This window comes from Fusarium pseudograminearum, chromosome 1 (assembly GCF_000303195.2).
Source record: "Fusarium pseudograminearum CS3096 chromosome 1, whole genome shotgun sequence".
NCBI lineage: Eukaryota > Fungi > Ascomycota > Sordariomycetes > Hypocreales > Nectriaceae > Fusarium > Fusarium pseudograminearum.
Window position 1 is genome coordinate 1,480,393 of NC_031951.1, and position 18,358 is coordinate 1,498,750.

The 18,358-nt window shown below is 50.0% G+C and overlaps 10 protein-coding genes across 10 annotated transcripts, besides 1 other annotated feature; 3 read left to right on the plus strand and 7 right to left on the minus strand.

The window, feature by feature from the left end:
- Positions 1-6: 6 nt before the first annotated feature.
- On the plus strand, positions 7-2,143 carry FPSE_01354 (uncharacterized protein; the record flags this gene model as incomplete). Its single annotated transcript, XM_009254474.1, has 4 exons — positions 7-269; positions 324-703; positions 754-1,794; positions 1,851-2,143. The coding sequence occupies 4 exons, from the start codon at positions 7-9 to the stop codon at positions 2,141-2,143; spliced, it is 1,977 nt and encodes a 658-aa protein (XP_009252749.1).
- A 678-nt stretch (positions 2,144-2,821) lies between these two features.
- On the minus strand, positions 2,822-3,096 carry FPSE_01355 (uncharacterized protein; the record flags this gene model as incomplete). Its single annotated transcript, XM_061988428.1, has 2 exons — positions 2,822-2,841; positions 3,045-3,096. The coding sequence occupies 2 exons, from the start codon at positions 3,094-3,096 to the stop codon at positions 2,822-2,824; spliced, it is 72 nt and encodes a 23-aa protein (XP_061844459.1).
- A 361-nt stretch (positions 3,097-3,457) lies between these two features.
- FPSE_01356 (uncharacterized protein) lies at positions 3,458-5,209 on the minus strand (the record flags this gene model as incomplete). The annotated part of the gene is made up of 1 exon (XM_009254476.1): positions 3,458-5,209. The coding sequence occupies one exon, from the start codon at positions 5,207-5,209 to the stop codon at positions 3,458-3,460; it is 1,752 nt and encodes a 583-aa protein (XP_009252751.1).
- Positions 5,210-6,302: 1,093 nt separating this feature from the next.
- On the minus strand, positions 6,303-8,147 carry FPSE_01357 (uncharacterized protein; the record flags this gene model as incomplete). Its single annotated transcript, XM_009254477.1, has 3 exons — positions 6,303-7,591; positions 7,648-7,930; positions 8,031-8,147. 3 exons carry the CDS (start codon positions 8,145-8,147, stop codon positions 6,303-6,305), a joined length of 1,689 nt encoding a protein of 562 aa, XP_009252752.1.
- Positions 8,148-8,779: 632 nt separating this feature from the next.
- FPSE_01358 (uncharacterized protein) lies at positions 8,780-8,998 on the minus strand (the record flags this gene model as incomplete). Its single annotated transcript, XM_009254478.1, has 2 exons — positions 8,780-8,904; positions 8,947-8,998. 2 exons carry the CDS (start codon positions 8,996-8,998, stop codon positions 8,780-8,782), a joined length of 177 nt encoding a protein of 58 aa, XP_009252753.1.
- Positions 8,999-9,893: 895 nt separating this feature from the next.
- On the minus strand, positions 9,894-10,551 carry FPSE_01359 (uncharacterized protein; the record flags this gene model as incomplete). The annotated part of the gene is made up of 2 exons (XM_009254479.1): positions 9,894-10,340; positions 10,396-10,551. 2 exons carry the CDS (start codon positions 10,549-10,551, stop codon positions 9,894-9,896), a joined length of 603 nt encoding a protein of 200 aa, XP_009252754.1.
- A 3,405-nt stretch (positions 10,552-13,956) lies between these two features.
- Positions 13,957-15,029, plus strand: FPSE_01360 (uncharacterized protein; the record flags this gene model as incomplete). The annotated part of the gene is made up of 3 exons (XM_009254480.1): positions 13,957-14,108; positions 14,362-14,886; positions 14,936-15,029. 3 exons carry the CDS (start codon positions 13,957-13,959, stop codon positions 15,027-15,029), a joined length of 771 nt encoding a protein of 256 aa, XP_009252755.1.
- A 339-nt stretch (positions 15,030-15,368) lies between these two features.
- Positions 15,369-16,575, minus strand: FPSE_01361 (uncharacterized protein; the record flags this gene model as incomplete). Its single annotated transcript, XM_009254481.1, has 2 exons — positions 15,369-16,230; positions 16,280-16,575. 2 exons carry the CDS (start codon positions 16,573-16,575, stop codon positions 15,369-15,371), a joined length of 1,158 nt encoding a protein of 385 aa, XP_009252756.1.
- A 282-nt stretch (positions 16,576-16,857) lies between these two features.
- Positions 16,858-17,204, plus strand: FPSE_01362 (uncharacterized protein; the record flags this gene model as incomplete). Its single annotated transcript, XM_009254482.1, has 2 exons — positions 16,858-17,038; positions 17,092-17,204. 2 exons carry the CDS (start codon positions 16,858-16,860, stop codon positions 17,202-17,204), a joined length of 294 nt encoding a protein of 97 aa, XP_009252757.1.
- A 216-nt stretch (positions 17,205-17,420) lies between these two features.
- On the minus strand, positions 17,421-18,267 carry FPSE_01363 (uncharacterized protein; the record flags this gene model as incomplete). Its single annotated transcript, XM_009254483.1, has 4 exons — positions 17,421-17,562; positions 17,615-17,698; positions 17,751-18,094; positions 18,148-18,267. Coding segments are annotated over 4 exons (690 nt in total), but the record flags the coding sequence as incomplete, so codon positions are not given.
- A 70-nt stretch (positions 18,268-18,337) lies between these two features.
- Positions 18,338-18,358: a microsatellite.

The following is an 18,358-nucleotide window of genomic DNA, read 5'->3' on the forward strand; positions in this document are numbered from 1 at the left end:
TGTATCATGGTCCCAAGCGTTGTTCAATCTGACGATATGGATAATATGGAAATACCGTTCCCAGCGCTTCGTGAGCGCCAAGAGGGTTCTCCGCCTCCTTTTCAAGACCCTCTTGCTCTCCTCCGAAGTCTTCCTGAGCCTCCACTGGAATGCCAGGTTTGCGTCGTTGGTGCAGGACCTGCCGGCCTCATGCTGGCCACAAACCTGACCAGATATGGAATCAATGTCGAGGTGATTGATGACCGAGCCGACCAGACGCCCGTAGGAAGGTAAGCTTAGCCTGGAATCTTGCTGTAAGATGATTTAATTGACCTCGAATGCAGAGCCGACGGCCTACAACCAAAGACGATCGAGACCTTCAGACAAATGCGACTTTCAGATACTCTATTAAAACAAGGTGTCCGCGTTTTCGATATTGCCTTCTGGCGCAGCGATGCTGACCAGCCTCTGCGCCGACTCGGTCGCGAAGTCCATTACCCACCCATCATCGATGTATTGGATCCATACATTCTCCTCGTTCATCAGGGTATGGTGGAAGGCCTCTTCCTTGAGGATATGAAGAAGCGCGGCAAGGAGGTCCGCAGAAACATGGCGTTCGAGTCTTACAGCGTCCCAGACAACAAGACCGGTCCCCTTCAAATCAATTGCCGTGCCAATGTCAACCAAGACAAACGCTCTGTCTTGACACAATACTTGATCGGATGTAAGTAGTTACCTTTGCCAAGTTTCGTGCGGGAACTAATGATACGTTAGGTGATGGTGCTCACTCCAAGGTTCGCAAGAGCATCCCTGATGTCAAAGCCGTTGGCATGTCCCAAGCCGCCATCTGGGGTGTTCTTGATGGTGAACTGATTACTAATTTCCCTGATATCTGGTCCAAGACATTGGTCTACTCACAAGAGCATGGCTCAATTCTAATCATTCCCCGAGAAAGGAATATGACCCGATTTTACATTGAGCTCAAGGCTGGTGCCAAGATTGACCGTCGAGATCTTGGACAGGAATTCATGATGAAGCGCGCAAAGGCGATCATGGCGCCGTTCCGCTTAGACTGGAAGTATGTCGAGTGGTTTGGTCGTTATCAGGTCGGCCAAAGAGTTGCCAGCCGCTTCACTGATGGCCATCTAAGAGCGTTCCTGGCTGGCGATGCCAGTCACACACACTCTCCTAAATCAGCACAGGGCATGAACACCTCGATGCACGACTCATGGAACTTGTCGTGGAAGTTGAATCTGGCAGTCAGAGGTCTGTCCAAGCCTAATTTGCTTGAGAGTTACGAAGAGGAGCGACGCAAAATTGCCCTGGATTTGGTTAATTTTGATTATGAGCATGCGAACCAAATTGCTGGCGGAGATGCAATTGCTTTGGCCGAAAACTTCAGGACCAATGTTCGTTTCATTTCCGGCATCGGTGCTGAATATGGTGAGAACGCTATCAACCGGCCCGGTGTTGGTAACAACCAATTCGTGATGGGAGATGCCAAACCAGGTTGCCTCCTACCCCCTGCCAAGGTTACTCGATACATTGACTCCAACCCTGTGGATATCCAGCTTGATATTCCCATGCTTGGCCAGTTCCGTATTTATCTTCTCATGTGGGATGTCCAACAATCAGCACCTTTCCTTCAGACTTTCTGCCATGCCATTGCTGGTAAAGATTCATTCATTAGCAGACTGTCCGCTGCGGCTAGCGCTTCATATGCTGCGCAACCTCGAGCATCAGCTCCTGAGGATGTCTACTCCCGACCAGAGCGATACACTGTTGTCAGCCATCTTTTCACCTTCGGTCTCATTAGTAAGTTTTTTCTACGTTCTCTTTTCGCCTGAACCCCTGCGCTGACGATGATACAGCAACCATGCCCAAGACAGAAATTGAAATCTCAGACCTTCCTCCTCTCCTGCAAGACAGCAGATGGACTTTCTATCTGGACGACATCCCCGACCAAGATACTCGTGGCTCGCTCTGTACCAACAAGTGGCTTGGAAGCCTTGGACCTGGCGAGGTCGCCATTGTCAATGTCCGACCTGACGGTTATGTTGGTTCGGTGGGTCGATGGGATTCAAGTGTCGATGAATCTGGCGTTGAAGCGGCTCGTTGGCTCGATGAATATTACGATGGATTCATGCAGATCCCAACGCAGTAAATCTGGGGACGATAATGAGTTTTAGATATGACCATCATCAGCTATGTGATTTCCAATGGGGAACATGATAGCCACCTATGGGCAAAGGGTCCCATCCATGTTTGTATGTCCAGGCTTGCATGTCCGAGAGTACGGGATCATTTCGGCTGTTGCCCCATTTATGCTGGTGCTTTGCTTTGCCTGGCATTGCACAGCTTCATCAGTGAACCGAAAAGCACTTTTGATAGAGGGAGGGAACTGACAAATCAGCGCTCCAAGAAAGAGAAGGGAAGAATGGAAATTTGTAGACGGAGAAACGAAGCCATAGGGATGATAGAAGAGAGGAACACAGACATCAAAGTCTACAGCCGGATAAGTGTCGTTTCCTCCCCCCCTTTTTTTTTGGCATAGGAGACAGCCAGTAGCTACTGTTATCATACAATATATTTTGTTTCTAACGACTTCTGCGTTTCATGCCCTAGCATCGACTTTGCCAACATCATAATTGTCTCTAATGAACTGTTATTACGAGCCTGCCGTTTAGACTTTATTTTGGTGTGTGGTCAATATGGTGTTAGAATTGACATGGCGTCTTTCCACTAACATGCACTCTGCACCAACATGATAGCAGCTCGCCTACATGGTAGTAAACTGACAGCGGTATACCGTACTAGTATGGTTTGTTTAACATCCTTCCAATTAGTTAATACAATTATGTCCTATAAATAGTAATATTGCTATACTAGAGTGGTTTTTTACAACTAGACGTATAAGAGATAAGGTTGTCGACAGCCGTAAGTTCGCACATCCCATTGATGGTCAACATGGCAATGAATGAAACATTTTCAATAACACCCGATGGAATTCACTACAAAGTTGCCTCATCCTTCGTCCGTATTCTCATCCTGTTGCGTCCTCTTACCTGCTCCTTCTGCACCTTCGTAAAAGTCGTTCAGATCCCTCCAACTTCTCATTATAGAGATACACTACTCAGAATTTCTTTCTAGGTCCCGTTTCGAGAGCGTGGAGAAGTACGAGAAGTGTTGTACCCATCGTGTCAAGTTGCGTTTTTATATGCAAGGGTTGCTGATGACCTCGTTACAGAGCCATAAAGAAACACCAAGGTTGAGAAACACCAGAATATAATATCACGACGAAGAAAAAAACAGTTTCTTAAATTTTGAATGTTTTTCGAAATTTCATGCAACGGGTGTTTATGCCCCTGTTGTTTGCTGGTTATTATGATATTCATTCCACATCAACCATCCATTTTCCACCTCCTCCTTTTGCTTGCTTCCAGAAATTAGAAATTCGCTTATCCAAGTCATGCTATACTTATTGTTGGGTGGGCATAGAGACATCAGCCTTCTTAGCGACGGCATCAGCGCTCTGCCACAGAGCCGTAACAGTCTTGAGTTGAGTGTAAAAGTTGATACCAGGCTTTCCGTAGAATGTGTTGGCGCCGCCACCGGCAATGGACTTCTTGTTACCGGTGAAAGAGAACATGGGCAAGGGGACAGGAATAGGAACATTGATACCAACCTGGCCGGCCTCAATGTTCTTGCGGAAGATCTCAGCAGTGGCGCCAGACCTGGTGAAGATAGCAGTGCCGTTACCGTACTCGTTCTTGTTGACGAGGTCGATAGCATCTTCAATGGACTCGGCGTTGAGGCAGACAAGAACGGGACCAAAGACTTCCTCCTTGTAGCAGGTCATGTCAGGGGTAACATTGGTAATGATGGTAGGTCCAACCCAGTTGCCGTTGGGGTACTTGCTGGGCTTGAAGCCACGGCCGTCGAGAAGAATAGTAGCGCCCTCCTTCTCAGCGGAATCAATGAGCTTCTCAATGCGCTCCTTGCTCTGAGGGGTGATAACAGGGCCGAGATCGGCTCCCTGCTCGAAACCGCCATTGACATTGAGGTTCTTGGCTTGCTCAGCAACGTCGTGGAGCCATTCCTTGGTCTCACCGACCATGACGAGGGTGCTCAGGGCCATGCAGCGCTGGCCGGCAGCACCGAAAGCAGCACCAACGATGGAGTTGATGAACTGGTTCTTGTTGGCATCAGGTGAGACGACAGCATGGTTCTTGGCACCCAGGTTGGCCTGGACACGCTTGCCGTTGGCAGATCCACGGCTGAAGATGTACTCGCCGGCCTTGTTGCCACCGACGAAGCTGATGGCCTTGATAGCAGGCTCATCGAGGATGAAATCGACAGTGCGGTGAGCACCATGGATGATGTTAACAACACCGGCAGGGAAACCGGCCTTCTCGACAAGCTCAGCAATGATCATGGCAGCACCAGGGTCACGCTCGGAGGGCTTAAGGATAAGTGTGTTACCAGTGATAGTGGCAATGGGAATGCACCAGAGAGGAATCATGGCAGGGAAGTCTGGGTTACTGGTTAGCTTGAGAAGTGGCGAGAAGATAAAGTACTCACTAAAAGGGCAGATAGCAGCAGTAACACCTAGGGGCTCGCGGTAGGTTCGGGTCTCCATATCCTTAGCGACCTCGAGGACCTCACCCTTGAGGAGCTCAGGGGCGGCAACGGCAGCTTCGGCGACCTGGAGACCACGGAGAACGTCACCCTTGGCATCAGCAAAAGTCTTGCCCTGCTCAAGAGTAATGCTGGCAGCGAGGCGGTCCCAGTTCTCACGAATAAGCTGAACGAAGCGGAACATGATCTGTTGTCGAGAGATGACACTGGTGTTCTTCCATGACTTGAAAGCCTTCTCAGCGCTCTCGACGGCAGCCTTCATCTCGGCATCGGTCATCTGGGGGACGCGAGTGACGAGCTCATTGGTAGCAGGGTCGTGCAGGTCAATGTATTTATCGGCCGTGGAGGCAACAAACTTGTTGTCGATGAAGTAGGGGGTATCGACAACCTCAACCTTTGCGTGCGTGGTAGGATAGCTGCTGGCAGTGGAAGCCAATGCAGCCGTCACAGGCTGAAGCTGCTTGGTCGTGGCATGAATGCGCCTGGCAGCGACATGGGATGGGCCGCTGGAGGATGTAAGAATTGAGGCTCGAGAGAGAGCAGGAGTAGAGCGGCTTGAGGCTCCCAGGCCGCGAGAGATTGCGCGACGCATGATTGCGGCGGTAAAGGAAGATGTGGTTGGTGGTGTAAGTTGCTAGCGAGGAGGAGAAGGGAAGAGCAATTGTCCTCGACAACTTCCAATGAAGCAAGCAACAATCAAGTCAAGATGCGAAAAGGTCATGGGACTCGTAGACTTTTATACTGAGAAATTGACCTACCTACACCGGCTATGGTATCGGTGCGGAGGCCATGTCCGTTCCCTTGGTTGGAGCCGTGGAGGTCACCACCAAAGACGTCGTCTCTGGCTCGTCACTGTGCGGGGCGGAAGGAGCTGCTACTCATGATAAGCCAGCAACTGCCCTCCAGAATCGGTTGACATTTCTGGAAAGTGTGGGGTAATTGCCGAACGAGCTCCGTCTCGCCCGCTGGTTACCGTCTGTGCCGATGGATCCCACGGATCTCATCTTTCGGGGTTCTTCTCCAAATCCGAGTCTCTCACTGGCCAAAAGAGGACAGCAACTATTCATGAGGCTAAGCAGACATGTTGCTATTCTTCGTCTCCATTCGCCTGCCTAATCCGGAACGGTATCTATCTCGACCTAGCTACCTAACTACATATCTGCCGCATTGGCTGTCGCCTTATATCAGACACCGGAAAGACCTTCCACTTATTACAAATAAGCATACATGCTAACCGAGCCCGTTCTTATCTTGGTATCTCACCAAAGATGGCAGATGTTTTAGATACTACCTAGGTACCTATCCAGGTACTGTCTATGATCGAGACACACGCCGATTTCGGCCAGCAATTGTATTGCTACCAGCTGATAAGAGTTGACTTTACTTACACTAACTGATGGTGCAATCTATCAGATGAAGCAAAAAAACACCATGCCTGTAGCAACTCACTCAAATCATATCAAATCACGGGCAAGAGTTGAAACGAGTCAGCCTTGAAAAAACAGCTATCAATTGGTTGATATCCCTATCGCTGATCTGATGCGCCAAAAGAACAAAATTTCATTTCATAACAATTGTTTATATTTCCTCCGCAACTTGCTTCTTACTTCACGTACTCCTTCATGTCCTCTGACCAATTTTGAGTGTATGATTCCTTTGATACAAGCCCAGTTTCCGTCTTCCCCTTACGACTGGCTGCGGGTGGTGCGCTTGTTGACCTCACCCTTAACCTTCTCAGCACCGGTGGCGCTGGCCTCGGCGGCCTTGTCCTTGACTTGCTTGGCCTTGTTGGAAGCCTTCTCGGCAGTCTTCTGGACAGCGGGAGATGACTTGCCAAGGTTGAAGAGGACAGCAATGAGACCAGCGGCAGCGAGGATGATGGCGGCGAAGCCACCGGCGACCTCGGGCACGAACTTAATAGCCTGGATGGGGTCCTGAGCAGCAATGGCCTTGAAGAGGTCAAGCTTCTCGGTGATGTAGTGAACAGGGTCTTCCATGAAGTTCAGGTCGCTAGGGGATCGGGGCTTGTCATCCTGCTTAGGCTTGTCAGCCTCGGCGAGGGCCTTCTCGACAGGGTGCTTGACACCGAAGGTCTCCTCGGCGAGCTTGTTGGCATCCTCAATGGAGTGGCCGATGTAAATGTTGTCAAAGAGGATGTCGTTCTGCATGGTCCAGATCTCGAAGCCAATAGCTCCCATAGGCTCAAAGTTGGCAGGGGTCTTGTCCTCGAAGTAGTTGGGGTTCTTGATCTTGCGGGGAGCCCAGGTGCCCTTGTAGGCAGGGTTCTCGACGTAAGGAGCGGTCCACTTGCCCTTGTAGTCAGGGTTGCGCTTCATGGGCTTGGTCCAGGGGCCACAGCCAGAGGCATCGGCACACTTGGGGTTGGGAACAGTAGGTGCAATCCAGTCACCATCCTCCTCATCATCCCAGTCATCGGGCTTCTCAGCCTCGGGATCAGGAATGGTAACGGCCTCCTCCTCGAGCCAGTCCTCAGGCTTGGTAGCCTCCTCATCAACGACCTCGAAAGGGGCTTCCTCATCCCAGTCCTCAGGCTTCTTGGCCTCAGGGTCAGGGATACGGGCCTGGTCAACCCAGTCCTCAGGCTTCTTATCATCGGCGTCGTCAATCTCGGCGGGGGGGTTGACGGCAGGGGAGAAGTCCTCCAAGAGGCTGCCAGTCTTGACCTCCTCGTTGTTTTGCTTGATAGCATAGGTGTTGTTGGGGTGGACAATCAGAGTGTAAAGCTCTGTGGTCTTGGTGATCTTGGCAGAAGGGGGAGACTCCAAGTGCTTCTCCTCGTACTCGCCGGTCTTGGGGTTCTTATGGTTGAAAATGAAGTGAACCTTGTTGGTGTGGCCACACTTGTCAGGACCGAACATGATCACGTAGGGGGTTGTGTTGGCGAACTCCTCCTGGTGAAGAGCCTTGTTGTCGCGAAGGAGCTTCATGTAAGCACCACCGCACTCGAGGCCATCTGTGAACAAAATATTAGCATGTGCAATAACTTAGCGGGCTGAAGGCTATGCTTACTCTGTAGCTTGACCTCGTACTGAACAACAAGAGTCTTGCCCTTGTTGTCAATCTTCTTGGGGAACTTGGCGGAGATAGCGTGGTGAGCGGCGGGGTTCTTGACAACAAGACCCTTATCACCGTCAATTCCCTTGTACTTGACGGGCTCCTCGACGGCCCACTCGCCGACGTATGCCCACTCCTCCTCAGAGCCGGTCGTGTCCTTCTTTGCGTGAGAGGGTTGCCATCGCTGGTCCCAGTCGTCGGTGAATTGTTCAAGGAAGTCAGCCTTGAGGTTGGTAGGCTGTATAGTGATGTGTTAGCTGACAATCGACCACCTTCCGAGCTCATAAGCTCGAGGGAAAAGTATATAAAGCTCCAATTCGCCTTCAACATGAACTTACAGTAAAGGTAGGAAGCTTATCGGGGACGGAAGGAGAAGCCTCCTTAACGTCCTCGGCGTGAACGTTGCCCGTAAGCATGGCAGCCGACACGGCCGCCGCGACAGCGTTGAACTTCATGGTGGTTAAGGTGACGAGATAGCTCAGGCAAATGAGTTCCAGACGTCACTGACAAAGCTGCGGGGATGCGAGGGGAAGGAAAAAACAAAAACACGATCCTGAGACGTGCAACTGCTGATAATGATCAGTTGATGAGTGAATTCCCGGTGCTCGAGGAGATTGAAGAGTTCCAAGAGTGAGGTGGAATGGATGAAATAAAGAAGCGAGAGGTGGCGTCTTAACAAATAGTGGAGAGCTTCTACTTAGTGTTGAGGACACGTAGAAGCTCAGAGCCGCTACCGACACAAGTTTCAGGGATCACGAACCGACAGGCGCAGGGTAAGGCGGGGGGGAAGCTTGGAAAGGTGGGAAAGGTGGCCCGGAGCCACTAAGGCAGGAAGGTGCGGCTGCCACTGTCAGGTACTGGAGGCGGGGAATTTGAAGGAAGGCCTCGGTTTCGCAGCTGTTCGCAACTGCCTGTCCCATAGAAGGCTCGAGAAGGAAGGCGTGTAGGACTATTGGCGGATGAACTGTTGGGTTTTATTACGAGGCTGGGTTCATGGTGGTTTACTGAAATTGTCTACTAAAGAAAGAGTAGCAATTGCAACGGTGCACAGAACATTAAGCGTACCGGCCTGTTAGCAATAAACTCGTTATACGCTGCTGCTAACGGTAGTTGGAGAAGCTTCATTGTCGGAGATGATAAGCGCATTGCCCAGGATGGTTAACAGTTGACCTGAGCTAAAGGGTGCAATAATAAGCGATGCAAAAGTCCGCACTAAATTGGCATAAAGAGACTTACTAGTTCTGTCTTCCTTACTTCCAGCGACCTGGCTTTCTGACACCTTGGGATTGTCCATGAAACGATACATAGTGTCACTCTGGTTTCTCATTCGACAATGCATGATCAATTCAACTTGATAAGTCTTATATACTGTCAATTTTTACTTATAAATCGTATTGTTCTCTGCATTGTTCATCAATAACATCGAAGGCATATTTTGCTTGACGTTGTACCAACCACCAAATTCATCAATAACATCAGTTGTATAAGCCCATTCGTTATATGACAGCTACCCTAAGCCTGATCAATAAGTTGCTGGGTCACCGATGTTTAAGTTTAGGGGCTAGGATCGTGTGACAGAGGCGCGATAATTACAAAGGAACATTGTGGCGTCAAGGAACTGAACTGCATTTCAATGAACCTGTTCAGAACCAAGGCCGTCGAATATACAGATTGAACCAATTCAATTGTTCTGATGGAGATATTGCCAGTTGGAAGCACGAATTTGCGTCAGAAACTCACTCTTCTAGATGATTCTTTTACCGTTGAATTCAATTGGTTTTTTACGCTTTGAACATGTATCGTCAGACCCTCATTTCGCTTGTTTACAAGCTAACGTTTGAAGCACTCAATTGGGAATCGTGAGCCAATCACGGACAAAAGACCCACCCCTAGCACGACCTCAGTGGCCGCGCTGCGAGTTGTAAGTTGGAATCACTCTGAGCAGAAGAAATTGCAATTGAGGCGCAAAAAAGAGGTATTGTATTCATGCTCATATGCCGAGCCATATGTGAACGCGAAATGATTACCCAAAAAAAAACAAAAAATTGTCCATGAAATTCGATTCAGCCCGTAGGCCTTCATCATGCTGTCCAACATGTGTCACATCTTGAAAGTCAAACTCCAATCATTACCGCTCTAGTAAAACCCATTAAATCCTTCCGTCCTGTCGAACCAGTTTATCCTAAAGTAGGAAACCCAATTTACAGAGCGAAGATAGCGGCAACAAGACCGAGGAAGGAGACACCACCAACGAGAGAAGAGGCGGCGTTGCCAGTCTCGGAGACCTCAGCAGCGGTGCCAGTAGCAGTGCCGGAGCCGGTAGCAGAGCCGGTCTCATCGGAGCTGGAGTCGGAGCCGGACTCGGAGTTGGTAGCAGCAGCAGTGGCGGTAGCATCAGACTCGGAAGCGGTGCCGGTGGCGGTGGCCTTGTCAGCGGCGGAGGAGGCAGCCTCGGAGGCCTGGCTCTTGACATCGGGGACGTCGGTGCCACGGGGGGTACCGTCAACGGACTTCCAGTAGTTGTCGGCGATACACTCGTTCATGCAGACGGTGTACTTCTGGGTATCGGCCTCGGAGCCCTTACCCTTGGGGCAGGCGGCAACACACTTGGTGGTCTTCTCAATGTCCTGCTCGTTGGGAGAGGGGACCTGTTAGGCTTGTTAGTTTTCTGCTGATGATTGTTGAACTTTTGTTGAAACTTACAGTGATACAGTAAGACTGGCACTTGACATCGCCAGCCTCACAGTCCTTGAGGCAGTCCATCTGGGAAGCCTGAGCAGGGTCCATGGAGACGGTCTTGCTCTGGGCAGAGGCCATGGTGGCGAAAGCACCGGCAGCGAGGATGGATGTGAAACGCATGTTGATGGTTTTTGGAGGTGTTGGTATTAGAATTAGTTGAGTAATGTAGTTAAAAAGCGAGAGTGGGAATGGTAGTCTGGTCTAACGAGTGACGGATTTGATATGACAACGAGGGTGAAGAGAGAAGGGAAAGAAGTCAGTAAGAGACGGGGCTGGACAGTCCTTTTATGAATTCTCGAGCAAGCAGACTACTCTAGCAGCAGATGCAGAACAGAGCAAAGGGGCACACCCCTCAGGTCAGGTCAGGCAACCAACAGATTCGAGCTAGACAAGACCAGGCAAGAAGCAAAGTCTCAGACCCCATCACCCCAGGCCCAACTAAAGGGACTCTAGGACTGCTGAGTGAAATCAACAGCAGAGTCACACTAACAAGAACAGAGCGCCAAGGCTGCACCCCCGGCTCAGCGGGGGTATAGGGATCCATCAGGTCCATTGAGTGAGGTGGGACAGGGAACATGGGGTGAGCGAAAAGAGGAAAGGGGCCCATGATGGCGCTAGCATTGGGGCCGCTTGGGTCCATAAATTTGATCAGGAAGAGAAGATTGTGGACTGAGAGGAACCCATGCGACCATGGTCTCTCACGGGTTGATCAATCCGTGTTGCCGTTCGTTTCGTTCTGAACTGAACAGTAGCTTTCTGTACGCATGATGCATACAGCATATTCGGGGTTCCGTATCATGGCAACGCAACACATCGCATCGACAGAGGAGGGAGGGTACTTTTGGCCTCCTTGGTAATGCCACGCAACCCCCTCCTCTCTACCATCACACAACAACACATCTTGACGTCGTGCCACCACTTATTAGAGTTGGACAAGTTGGAGTTCGAGTTACAATCGGACAGTAGCGAGCCCAGGAGACGAAAGAGGAGACTCGACAAGGGCGTGAGATTTCCTTGTCGATCCATCGGGTGAGTTAGGTATTTAGTTAGGTGTGATCACATCACAGTAGCATGTAGTAATATCTGGGGAAAAAAGCCCACCGAAACCTCAATTTTAATTTTGCAAGCCATGATGCAGAAAACCACCACTCATTTGCCAGCCCGCACATGGGTTGACTGGGGGAGGAAACGCCCAATTGCTTGGATCATGTCGCCTGTAATTCCGGCTCAGTGCAGATCCTGCAGTATTCTTACCCTAGTTGCCCTTTTGTCTGTGTACGAGCCTTTCTTTCTTTCTCGCTCTCGCTCTTGCTCAGATGATCGGGACGTCGCTAGGCTAGGCTCGGCAGAGAGGCAGACTCATGATGGTTCTTCTGAAAGACGTTGGGACTTGGGAGGTAGAAAATAACATTGACCCACATAGACTGATCCTCTTCCTCCACTTTGATCATCAATTCATCCATCCATCATGACCAGCTTCGCCTCCTAAACCTCGTGTTGCTGAGTGGTATGGCCACCATCTGAGCCTTTTAACCTCTTGAATATGTGGTTGTTTGTTCTTTTCAGTCAGAAATTAGAGCCTTGTCATTCTGATTTGCACCTCCAAAGTCGACGCTTCCTGTTGCTCTCTCATGCTTTTGTTGTCTTTTCAGCGTCTAACTTTAGTTTCCTGCACTAGGGAAGGATCTGGAAATCGATTGGACGCGAGCTTGTCTCAGGGGGTGACCATGCCATCCGTAGCTTAGGCCAGACAATAATAGACCCTGCCTCCATTTGGGAGTAACCTACAAGGGGTGAGGGAGGGAGCGGAAGGGTGTCCGAGACTCTAAACCACCAGGGCAGTGTTTGCAATCCAGCCAATCCGATACATCTAATCGACAAACAACACAATAACAACAACAGTGACGGAATGGTTCAGCCTGTATCTTTACAGTACCTAAATACAGTGCAGTAACGAATATATTACTGCACGTAGTAGTTGCGAGACTACTCATATCTGCCATTGTAGTAAACAAAAGCCACTTTGTTCATCTTGAGGCCTTTTTCGTCTGAGTAACTACGCGGGCCGAGGAATTCAAGACCATTCTGGAGAATCGAATCGAAAGACTTTGTTTTAGAGTGAATTTGTTTGGCTAATACCAGCGTCATATCAATGCACTGTCACTAGAGGTGCCCAACAAACTCTCTTCTATTCGCCTCCCCCAAACGAGACAAGAGAGCCACGTACACGGCGCATCTTTTGGCGCGTGTAGCGAAAAGCTGAGTCTGAAAAAAGTGTGGGTGAAAGTCCAAGACAGACAGGGCCTGTTCTGATCTGTTGCCCGTCGCCTGTCACCTTCAAAAGCCGTCGGCTCATGCTCTCCCATGAATACGAGCCCTGCAGTAACCCCCCCTGGTCCTCGCCATGTTGGGATGGATGGATGCCAATGCCGTTGGACCTAATATTCCTCTCGTTATTAGGGGCATTTTTACGAACATCCGTACCGATATGTACTGTCACGGTTATTGTACCAGGACCAGGGCTTGGCCTCCCAGCATCGGCGTGAGAGCTGTAAATGGTCATTAAAGCCAGGTCCAGGGCCAAGATCAAGGCCAAGACCAAGAAAAAAGATGGTCTTCTCACGCTCATCAAACGAGTGAGATCTAATTAACATTATCCACCAGTTCTTTGCATCAGATCAGGTTCCTTCCAAGGCATTCGTTCACCGTTTAGGTAGGTGTCGTTGTCACCGTTCATCTCAAACTTTGAGTCATCTGGTAGATATATGATATGAACCCTTGTGTTAATTAATGCATTGACGTTGGTATCAACGGGCGGAGTATCGTCGAAGCTTCACGACACAGCAGGCAGACAGAGCCTTGATTCGATTATGGACCGCTGTCGGCTATCCCGTCCCCGTTCCTATTCATAGCTCACTTGACTTGCCACCAGATGCAATACAACACCAGATTCAAGCATGAATGCGCATAGCATCGAGATGCTGGAATCGGGACTATCGAGGTACAAGAAGAAGTAAATATGTTCTACATGAGAGGCCTATACAATACCACTGTGAAATGGACCAAGGGAAATAACTCAGCCATTAAACATCAACAAGCGCCAAACGCTCCCAAGCTACTGTTCCTCATCGTTCAATTAAACTGTATTGAATCTAACAGCCATTGCTTCATACGTTAAATTTGTGGCTGTCAATTGGACGGATCTCGTCCATCTCTCCTTGGAAACGGTGACGCTTGTGATTGCACAGGGTACTGACAGCCTCTGCAGCCACTTAGAGGCTCCGAAATTCCAGGCTAAAGGCACATATGGCTTTGCGGTTAAGATTGGTACGAAAATCTGCAATCCAGAACCATTGACTGTGCTTTGACTGTGATATCATCTCATTTCCCCGTGCATCACGAGCTGTTACACTGAGACCGCCACAGCCGCCAACCACTTCCGACTTCCGTCTCGGCTGCACCGATCTATCAGCTCACCAAATTAACATTGAATATAACATTTCCAGGTCCTAAAGAAGAAGCGAGATGGCAGCTGAGCAACAGCGCCTAACTGGCGATGCCCTCATTACTTCAGAGGACCTAAACCATCCTGCCAACCTAATTCCCTCGCTATGCGCAAAGTTTTGGACCTTGGGCTGGGTCACGGGCACTGGAGGTGGCTGCTCTATTCGAGATGAGTATGTCAAACTGCTGCTTGCTGCTTGAGTTTTCATCTTTACTTGATCCATTCATTCATTGGTTTACCCCGCGACCCCGCGATCATGAGTTGGAGGAGGCGCAAATATTTCATTTCCCCATTTGATTCAAGTAACTATCGCCAAATGTGTTGGTCTCCCCTTTTCAAGTGAAGAGAATCGCCACTACTCTGTTCTCAAGATGAAACCATCTTTATCAATTCGCCTACGAATGATACTCACACAATGGCCATAGTGATCTCGTATACATCGCCCCCTCAGGCGTGCAAAAAGAGCTTATGAAAAACACCGACATTTATGTCATGGCCCTCTCTGAGCAGGACCCCAACCACAACAAGCTCAACCAGCGCACATATCTGCGATCCCCTCCTTGCTACAAGCCTTCTCAGTGCACTCCCCTGTTCCTCGCTGCCTTTACCCGCCGAGGAGCTGGTTGCTGCATCCACACTCACTCACAATGGGCCGTCCTCGTTACCCTCCTGCTTGAGTCTCAGGGCCCAGGAAAGGACCGTGTTTTTGAGATCAACAACATCGAGCAGATCAAGGGCTTTGGTCGTGGCATGAACAAGACAGGCAACTTGGGTTACCATGATACCCTTCGCATTCCTGTCATCGAGAACACCCCTCATGAGGAGGATCTGACTGAGTTTCTCGAAGAGGCTATGGACAAGTACCCCGATGCATATGCTGTTCTTGTCCGTCGTCATGGTGTTTACGTCTGGGGCGATAACGTCCACAAGGCTAAGACTCAATGCGAGAGGTGAGGAACCATGACTTCACCTTCAGCCCTTTATACTAACACATGATAGTCTCGACTACCTCTTCCAACTCGCTGTCGAGATGAAGAAGCTTGGTCTTCCATGGATCAGCGAAGTTGAACAGATTGCCCCTCAGCGAACATAGAAAGGAGAGGTATATCTTAGACCTTCATACTCTGATCAATAGTATGCAATGGGTATATACGAAACGATTGGAGTAGGTGGCTCATCATGGTAAAAAGTTGGGCGCTTGGAAAATAATACCAGATTTTAAGACTAGTGATTTAGCCTGTGATCACCAAGGCTATAAGCAATGCCATGCATGAAGGGGGAAAAGAGGATGTCTAAAATTGTGATGAATGACGTTCGTCTACGCAGCGAGCCTCATAAATAACCATATATCTAGTTGTCATGATACTAACGACATGGTTACGCAGACAAAGAAACTGCGCATTTGTTGATTTGAAATTAAACGACTATTGCTCTATAGTTCGTCTCTGGAGCGTTCTTGTTCAACGACCTCAGGCTCTTCCCACATCCTCTTCTTTGGGTTCCTAACATTATCCTCATCACCCTCGGGAATATTTCCAAGCTCATCCGCGTCCCTGATAACATTGGCAATCTTGTCCACCTCCTCCAATATTTCAGCTTCTTCACCAGTCTCGACCTGGATTGTTGGCAACTCATCACCAGGCAGACCCTCGACGGGAACACCCTTGCTCGGTTGTCCAGCCTCTTCCACCTTGCCTGATCCAGACCCAGCGTGCATCACTGCGCTACCAGCCGAGGTTCCCAGCCCAAACATTAACCTCAGAGGTAGCCAGACAAGCCACCACATAGGTCCATACAGCAATCTTCGGAAGAGTAGCCACCCAAGTGTTATACCCAACATGTAGAACGCCGTTTGGAGATACCACGTATCGCTCTTCTGCGAGCGCAGCAAAGTTCCTAGCAAATCCTTCGAGCTGGCCAGCATCGAATCCAAATCCGTGTACGACTCGTTCAGCTGCTTCAGCGCAGCAGATGATTCGGTAAGCGTCTCGTGCGCAAACTCGCTGCGCGCCAGCTCCGCCTGGATCAGATCGTGGGTGCGCCGCAGAGCATTAGTCACATTGGCGCTCGCTCCGACGGTCTGCTGGTCCTCTTCGGTGAGGCTGGATTGCTGCTGCTGAGGGTGGTGGTGATGACGTTGAGGACGGTTGGGCTTTTCGTCGTCGGGGTAGAGAGAGTTGTTCTCGGATGCTGGTTGCGAGAAGGATGTAAGGAGTAGCTCACGTTCTCGCCTTTGCGCCTGCGCAAGGCTATGTTTCGCCGCTAATCGTGCTTTTCGAAAGGACAGGCGACAGCTGTATCGAATTAGACATGATTCAAGATGCGATCTGGTGTGAGTCGTACCCTTCGAGCTCCTTTCCAATTTTTTCAACGCCCTCCTTCAACCTGGCCTTATCATGCTCTGCACCGCGGAGGAATTCCACCTCTTCCTGTAGAAGCTCATGCTCTTCTTCTCCATCTCGTAAAGTACTTGTAATTTCTGCGCTGAGCTCGCCGCTCTCACTGCTCTCTTCGTCGGTGCTCAGGGGCACAGAGCCAGGTTGGAATTCAAGCGTTCCGAGTCGGTCGATGAGCTCCTTGAGCTGTATAGTGGTTTCTTGTAGAGCTGTCAAGCGCTCTTGCAAGCCCTCAAAAGACATTGCGACTTATAAAAGTCGTGATATTGTGTCGAGGTGGAAAATTAATAGTCATGTACGTGCTGTCTAAGTCGATCTCGAAACGTGGTCCATTGGCATCATGACGTTACGGGTCGAACGTCGCCCCTTTAGGACAATATGCATGTACCGAGGCGTATTCCCGACCTCGAAATTTCAGCATCGTGAAGCTGCCGAATAGCGGCTAGGTGTACTAACGACCACGTTCGATACCCGTATTCCGTCGATTACGCCGAATTTCTCACACGCTGTGCCCCCGCCGCCGAGATGATTACAAAATTCATGACAGAGGTCTCGGCCAAGTTCAACCCGTTCTCGACCTGCGCGAAGCCAGCTCGTTTGTTCCTCACACTTCTACCTCCAAATGCTCGAGCCAACGGCACAACCATCACATCGGCCATTCTACCTCGAACTTCTCAAGAACCTAGCTCTCTACGAATCAAGTTTAGTACGTTGTCTCGTATAGCTACGTTGGAGGGGTCAATGGCTAACCAAATGCAGAGGATGGCAAAGAGTTCAACTTTGACTGCCAAAAGATCAACATCAAGGGACTTGTCGAGGAGGTGGACCGACATTCACGCCAACTGCAAAAGGCAGCCGATTTGACCGATTAAAATACCACTTTACTGTATCACTATCATGCATCAACGGCGTTGAGGAAACGACTCATGTACATTTACGAATCCCAGCGGGACAACACAGGAGGAGTCTTGTATAATATTACGACAATTGGCATCATTTTTTACATTGTTCTAAGCGTCTACGCTCAACTTTTGTTAAGAAAAATGCCCATCCGACTTGTTCTTTTTATGCAAGATGGTCTATAAAACTTAAGCAGAGGCACCGCTGATGAAGAACCACTTGTCAATGGAAGCGTCGATCTTCTCGGCGGGGACCTCCTCGTGAGCGGGCAGAGGAGGAAGCTGGTCAGGGCTGACGCGAGTAGGAGAGTGCTGGACAGTGACGTTGGTACTGTACATGGATTAGTATGAATCTTGCATGTAAATCAGGATGAGAAACTTACGTGGAAACACCACCAGCGGGGGTCTTGCCAGTGACAAGACGCTCCCAAGCCTCGGCGCACTCGCGGACAACGTCAAGAGCGTAGCTAGAAAATATTGTTAGTTTTGGAATGACAGTAACGAAGTGGCAACACTCACTCCTTGTTCTTGCACTCGCCAGTGAAGGCAAACTGGTTCTCGGGCTTGCCATCGGGAATCTTGTAGATACGGAACCACTCATTGGTGGCACGGAGAAGACCGGGCAGGTGTCGCTCAACGTCCTCAACGTCGTTCAGCTTGGAGGCAAGAGGGTCGTTGACATCAATGACAATGACCTTCCAGTCAGTCTCCTCCTCGTCAAGGAGAGCCATGACACCGAGGACCTTGACCTGCTTGATCTGGCCGGGGTAACCAACGAGCTCACCGATCTCGCAGACATCGAGAGGATCGTTGTCGCCCTTGGCCTTGGTCTCGGGGTGGACAGTATTGGGGTCCTCCCAGGTCTGACAATGGAGTTAGCGGTGCATCAAGGCCATGATAGACTCGGCCAACATACCTGGGGGAAGGCACCGTAGTTCCAGAGGTAACCCTTGTGGGGGAAGCAGTTTCGGACGTATCGAAGCTTGCCCTTCTTGATGTCCTGCTTGATGGGGTTGAGGAGCTCCTCCTTGGAGATCTGGAGAGGGATTTTGTTAGCATCGACACTTATTTCGTTCTTTTGTTGGTCTGGGCGGCGATTGCGCCATGAGGAGGAGGAGGAGGAGGAG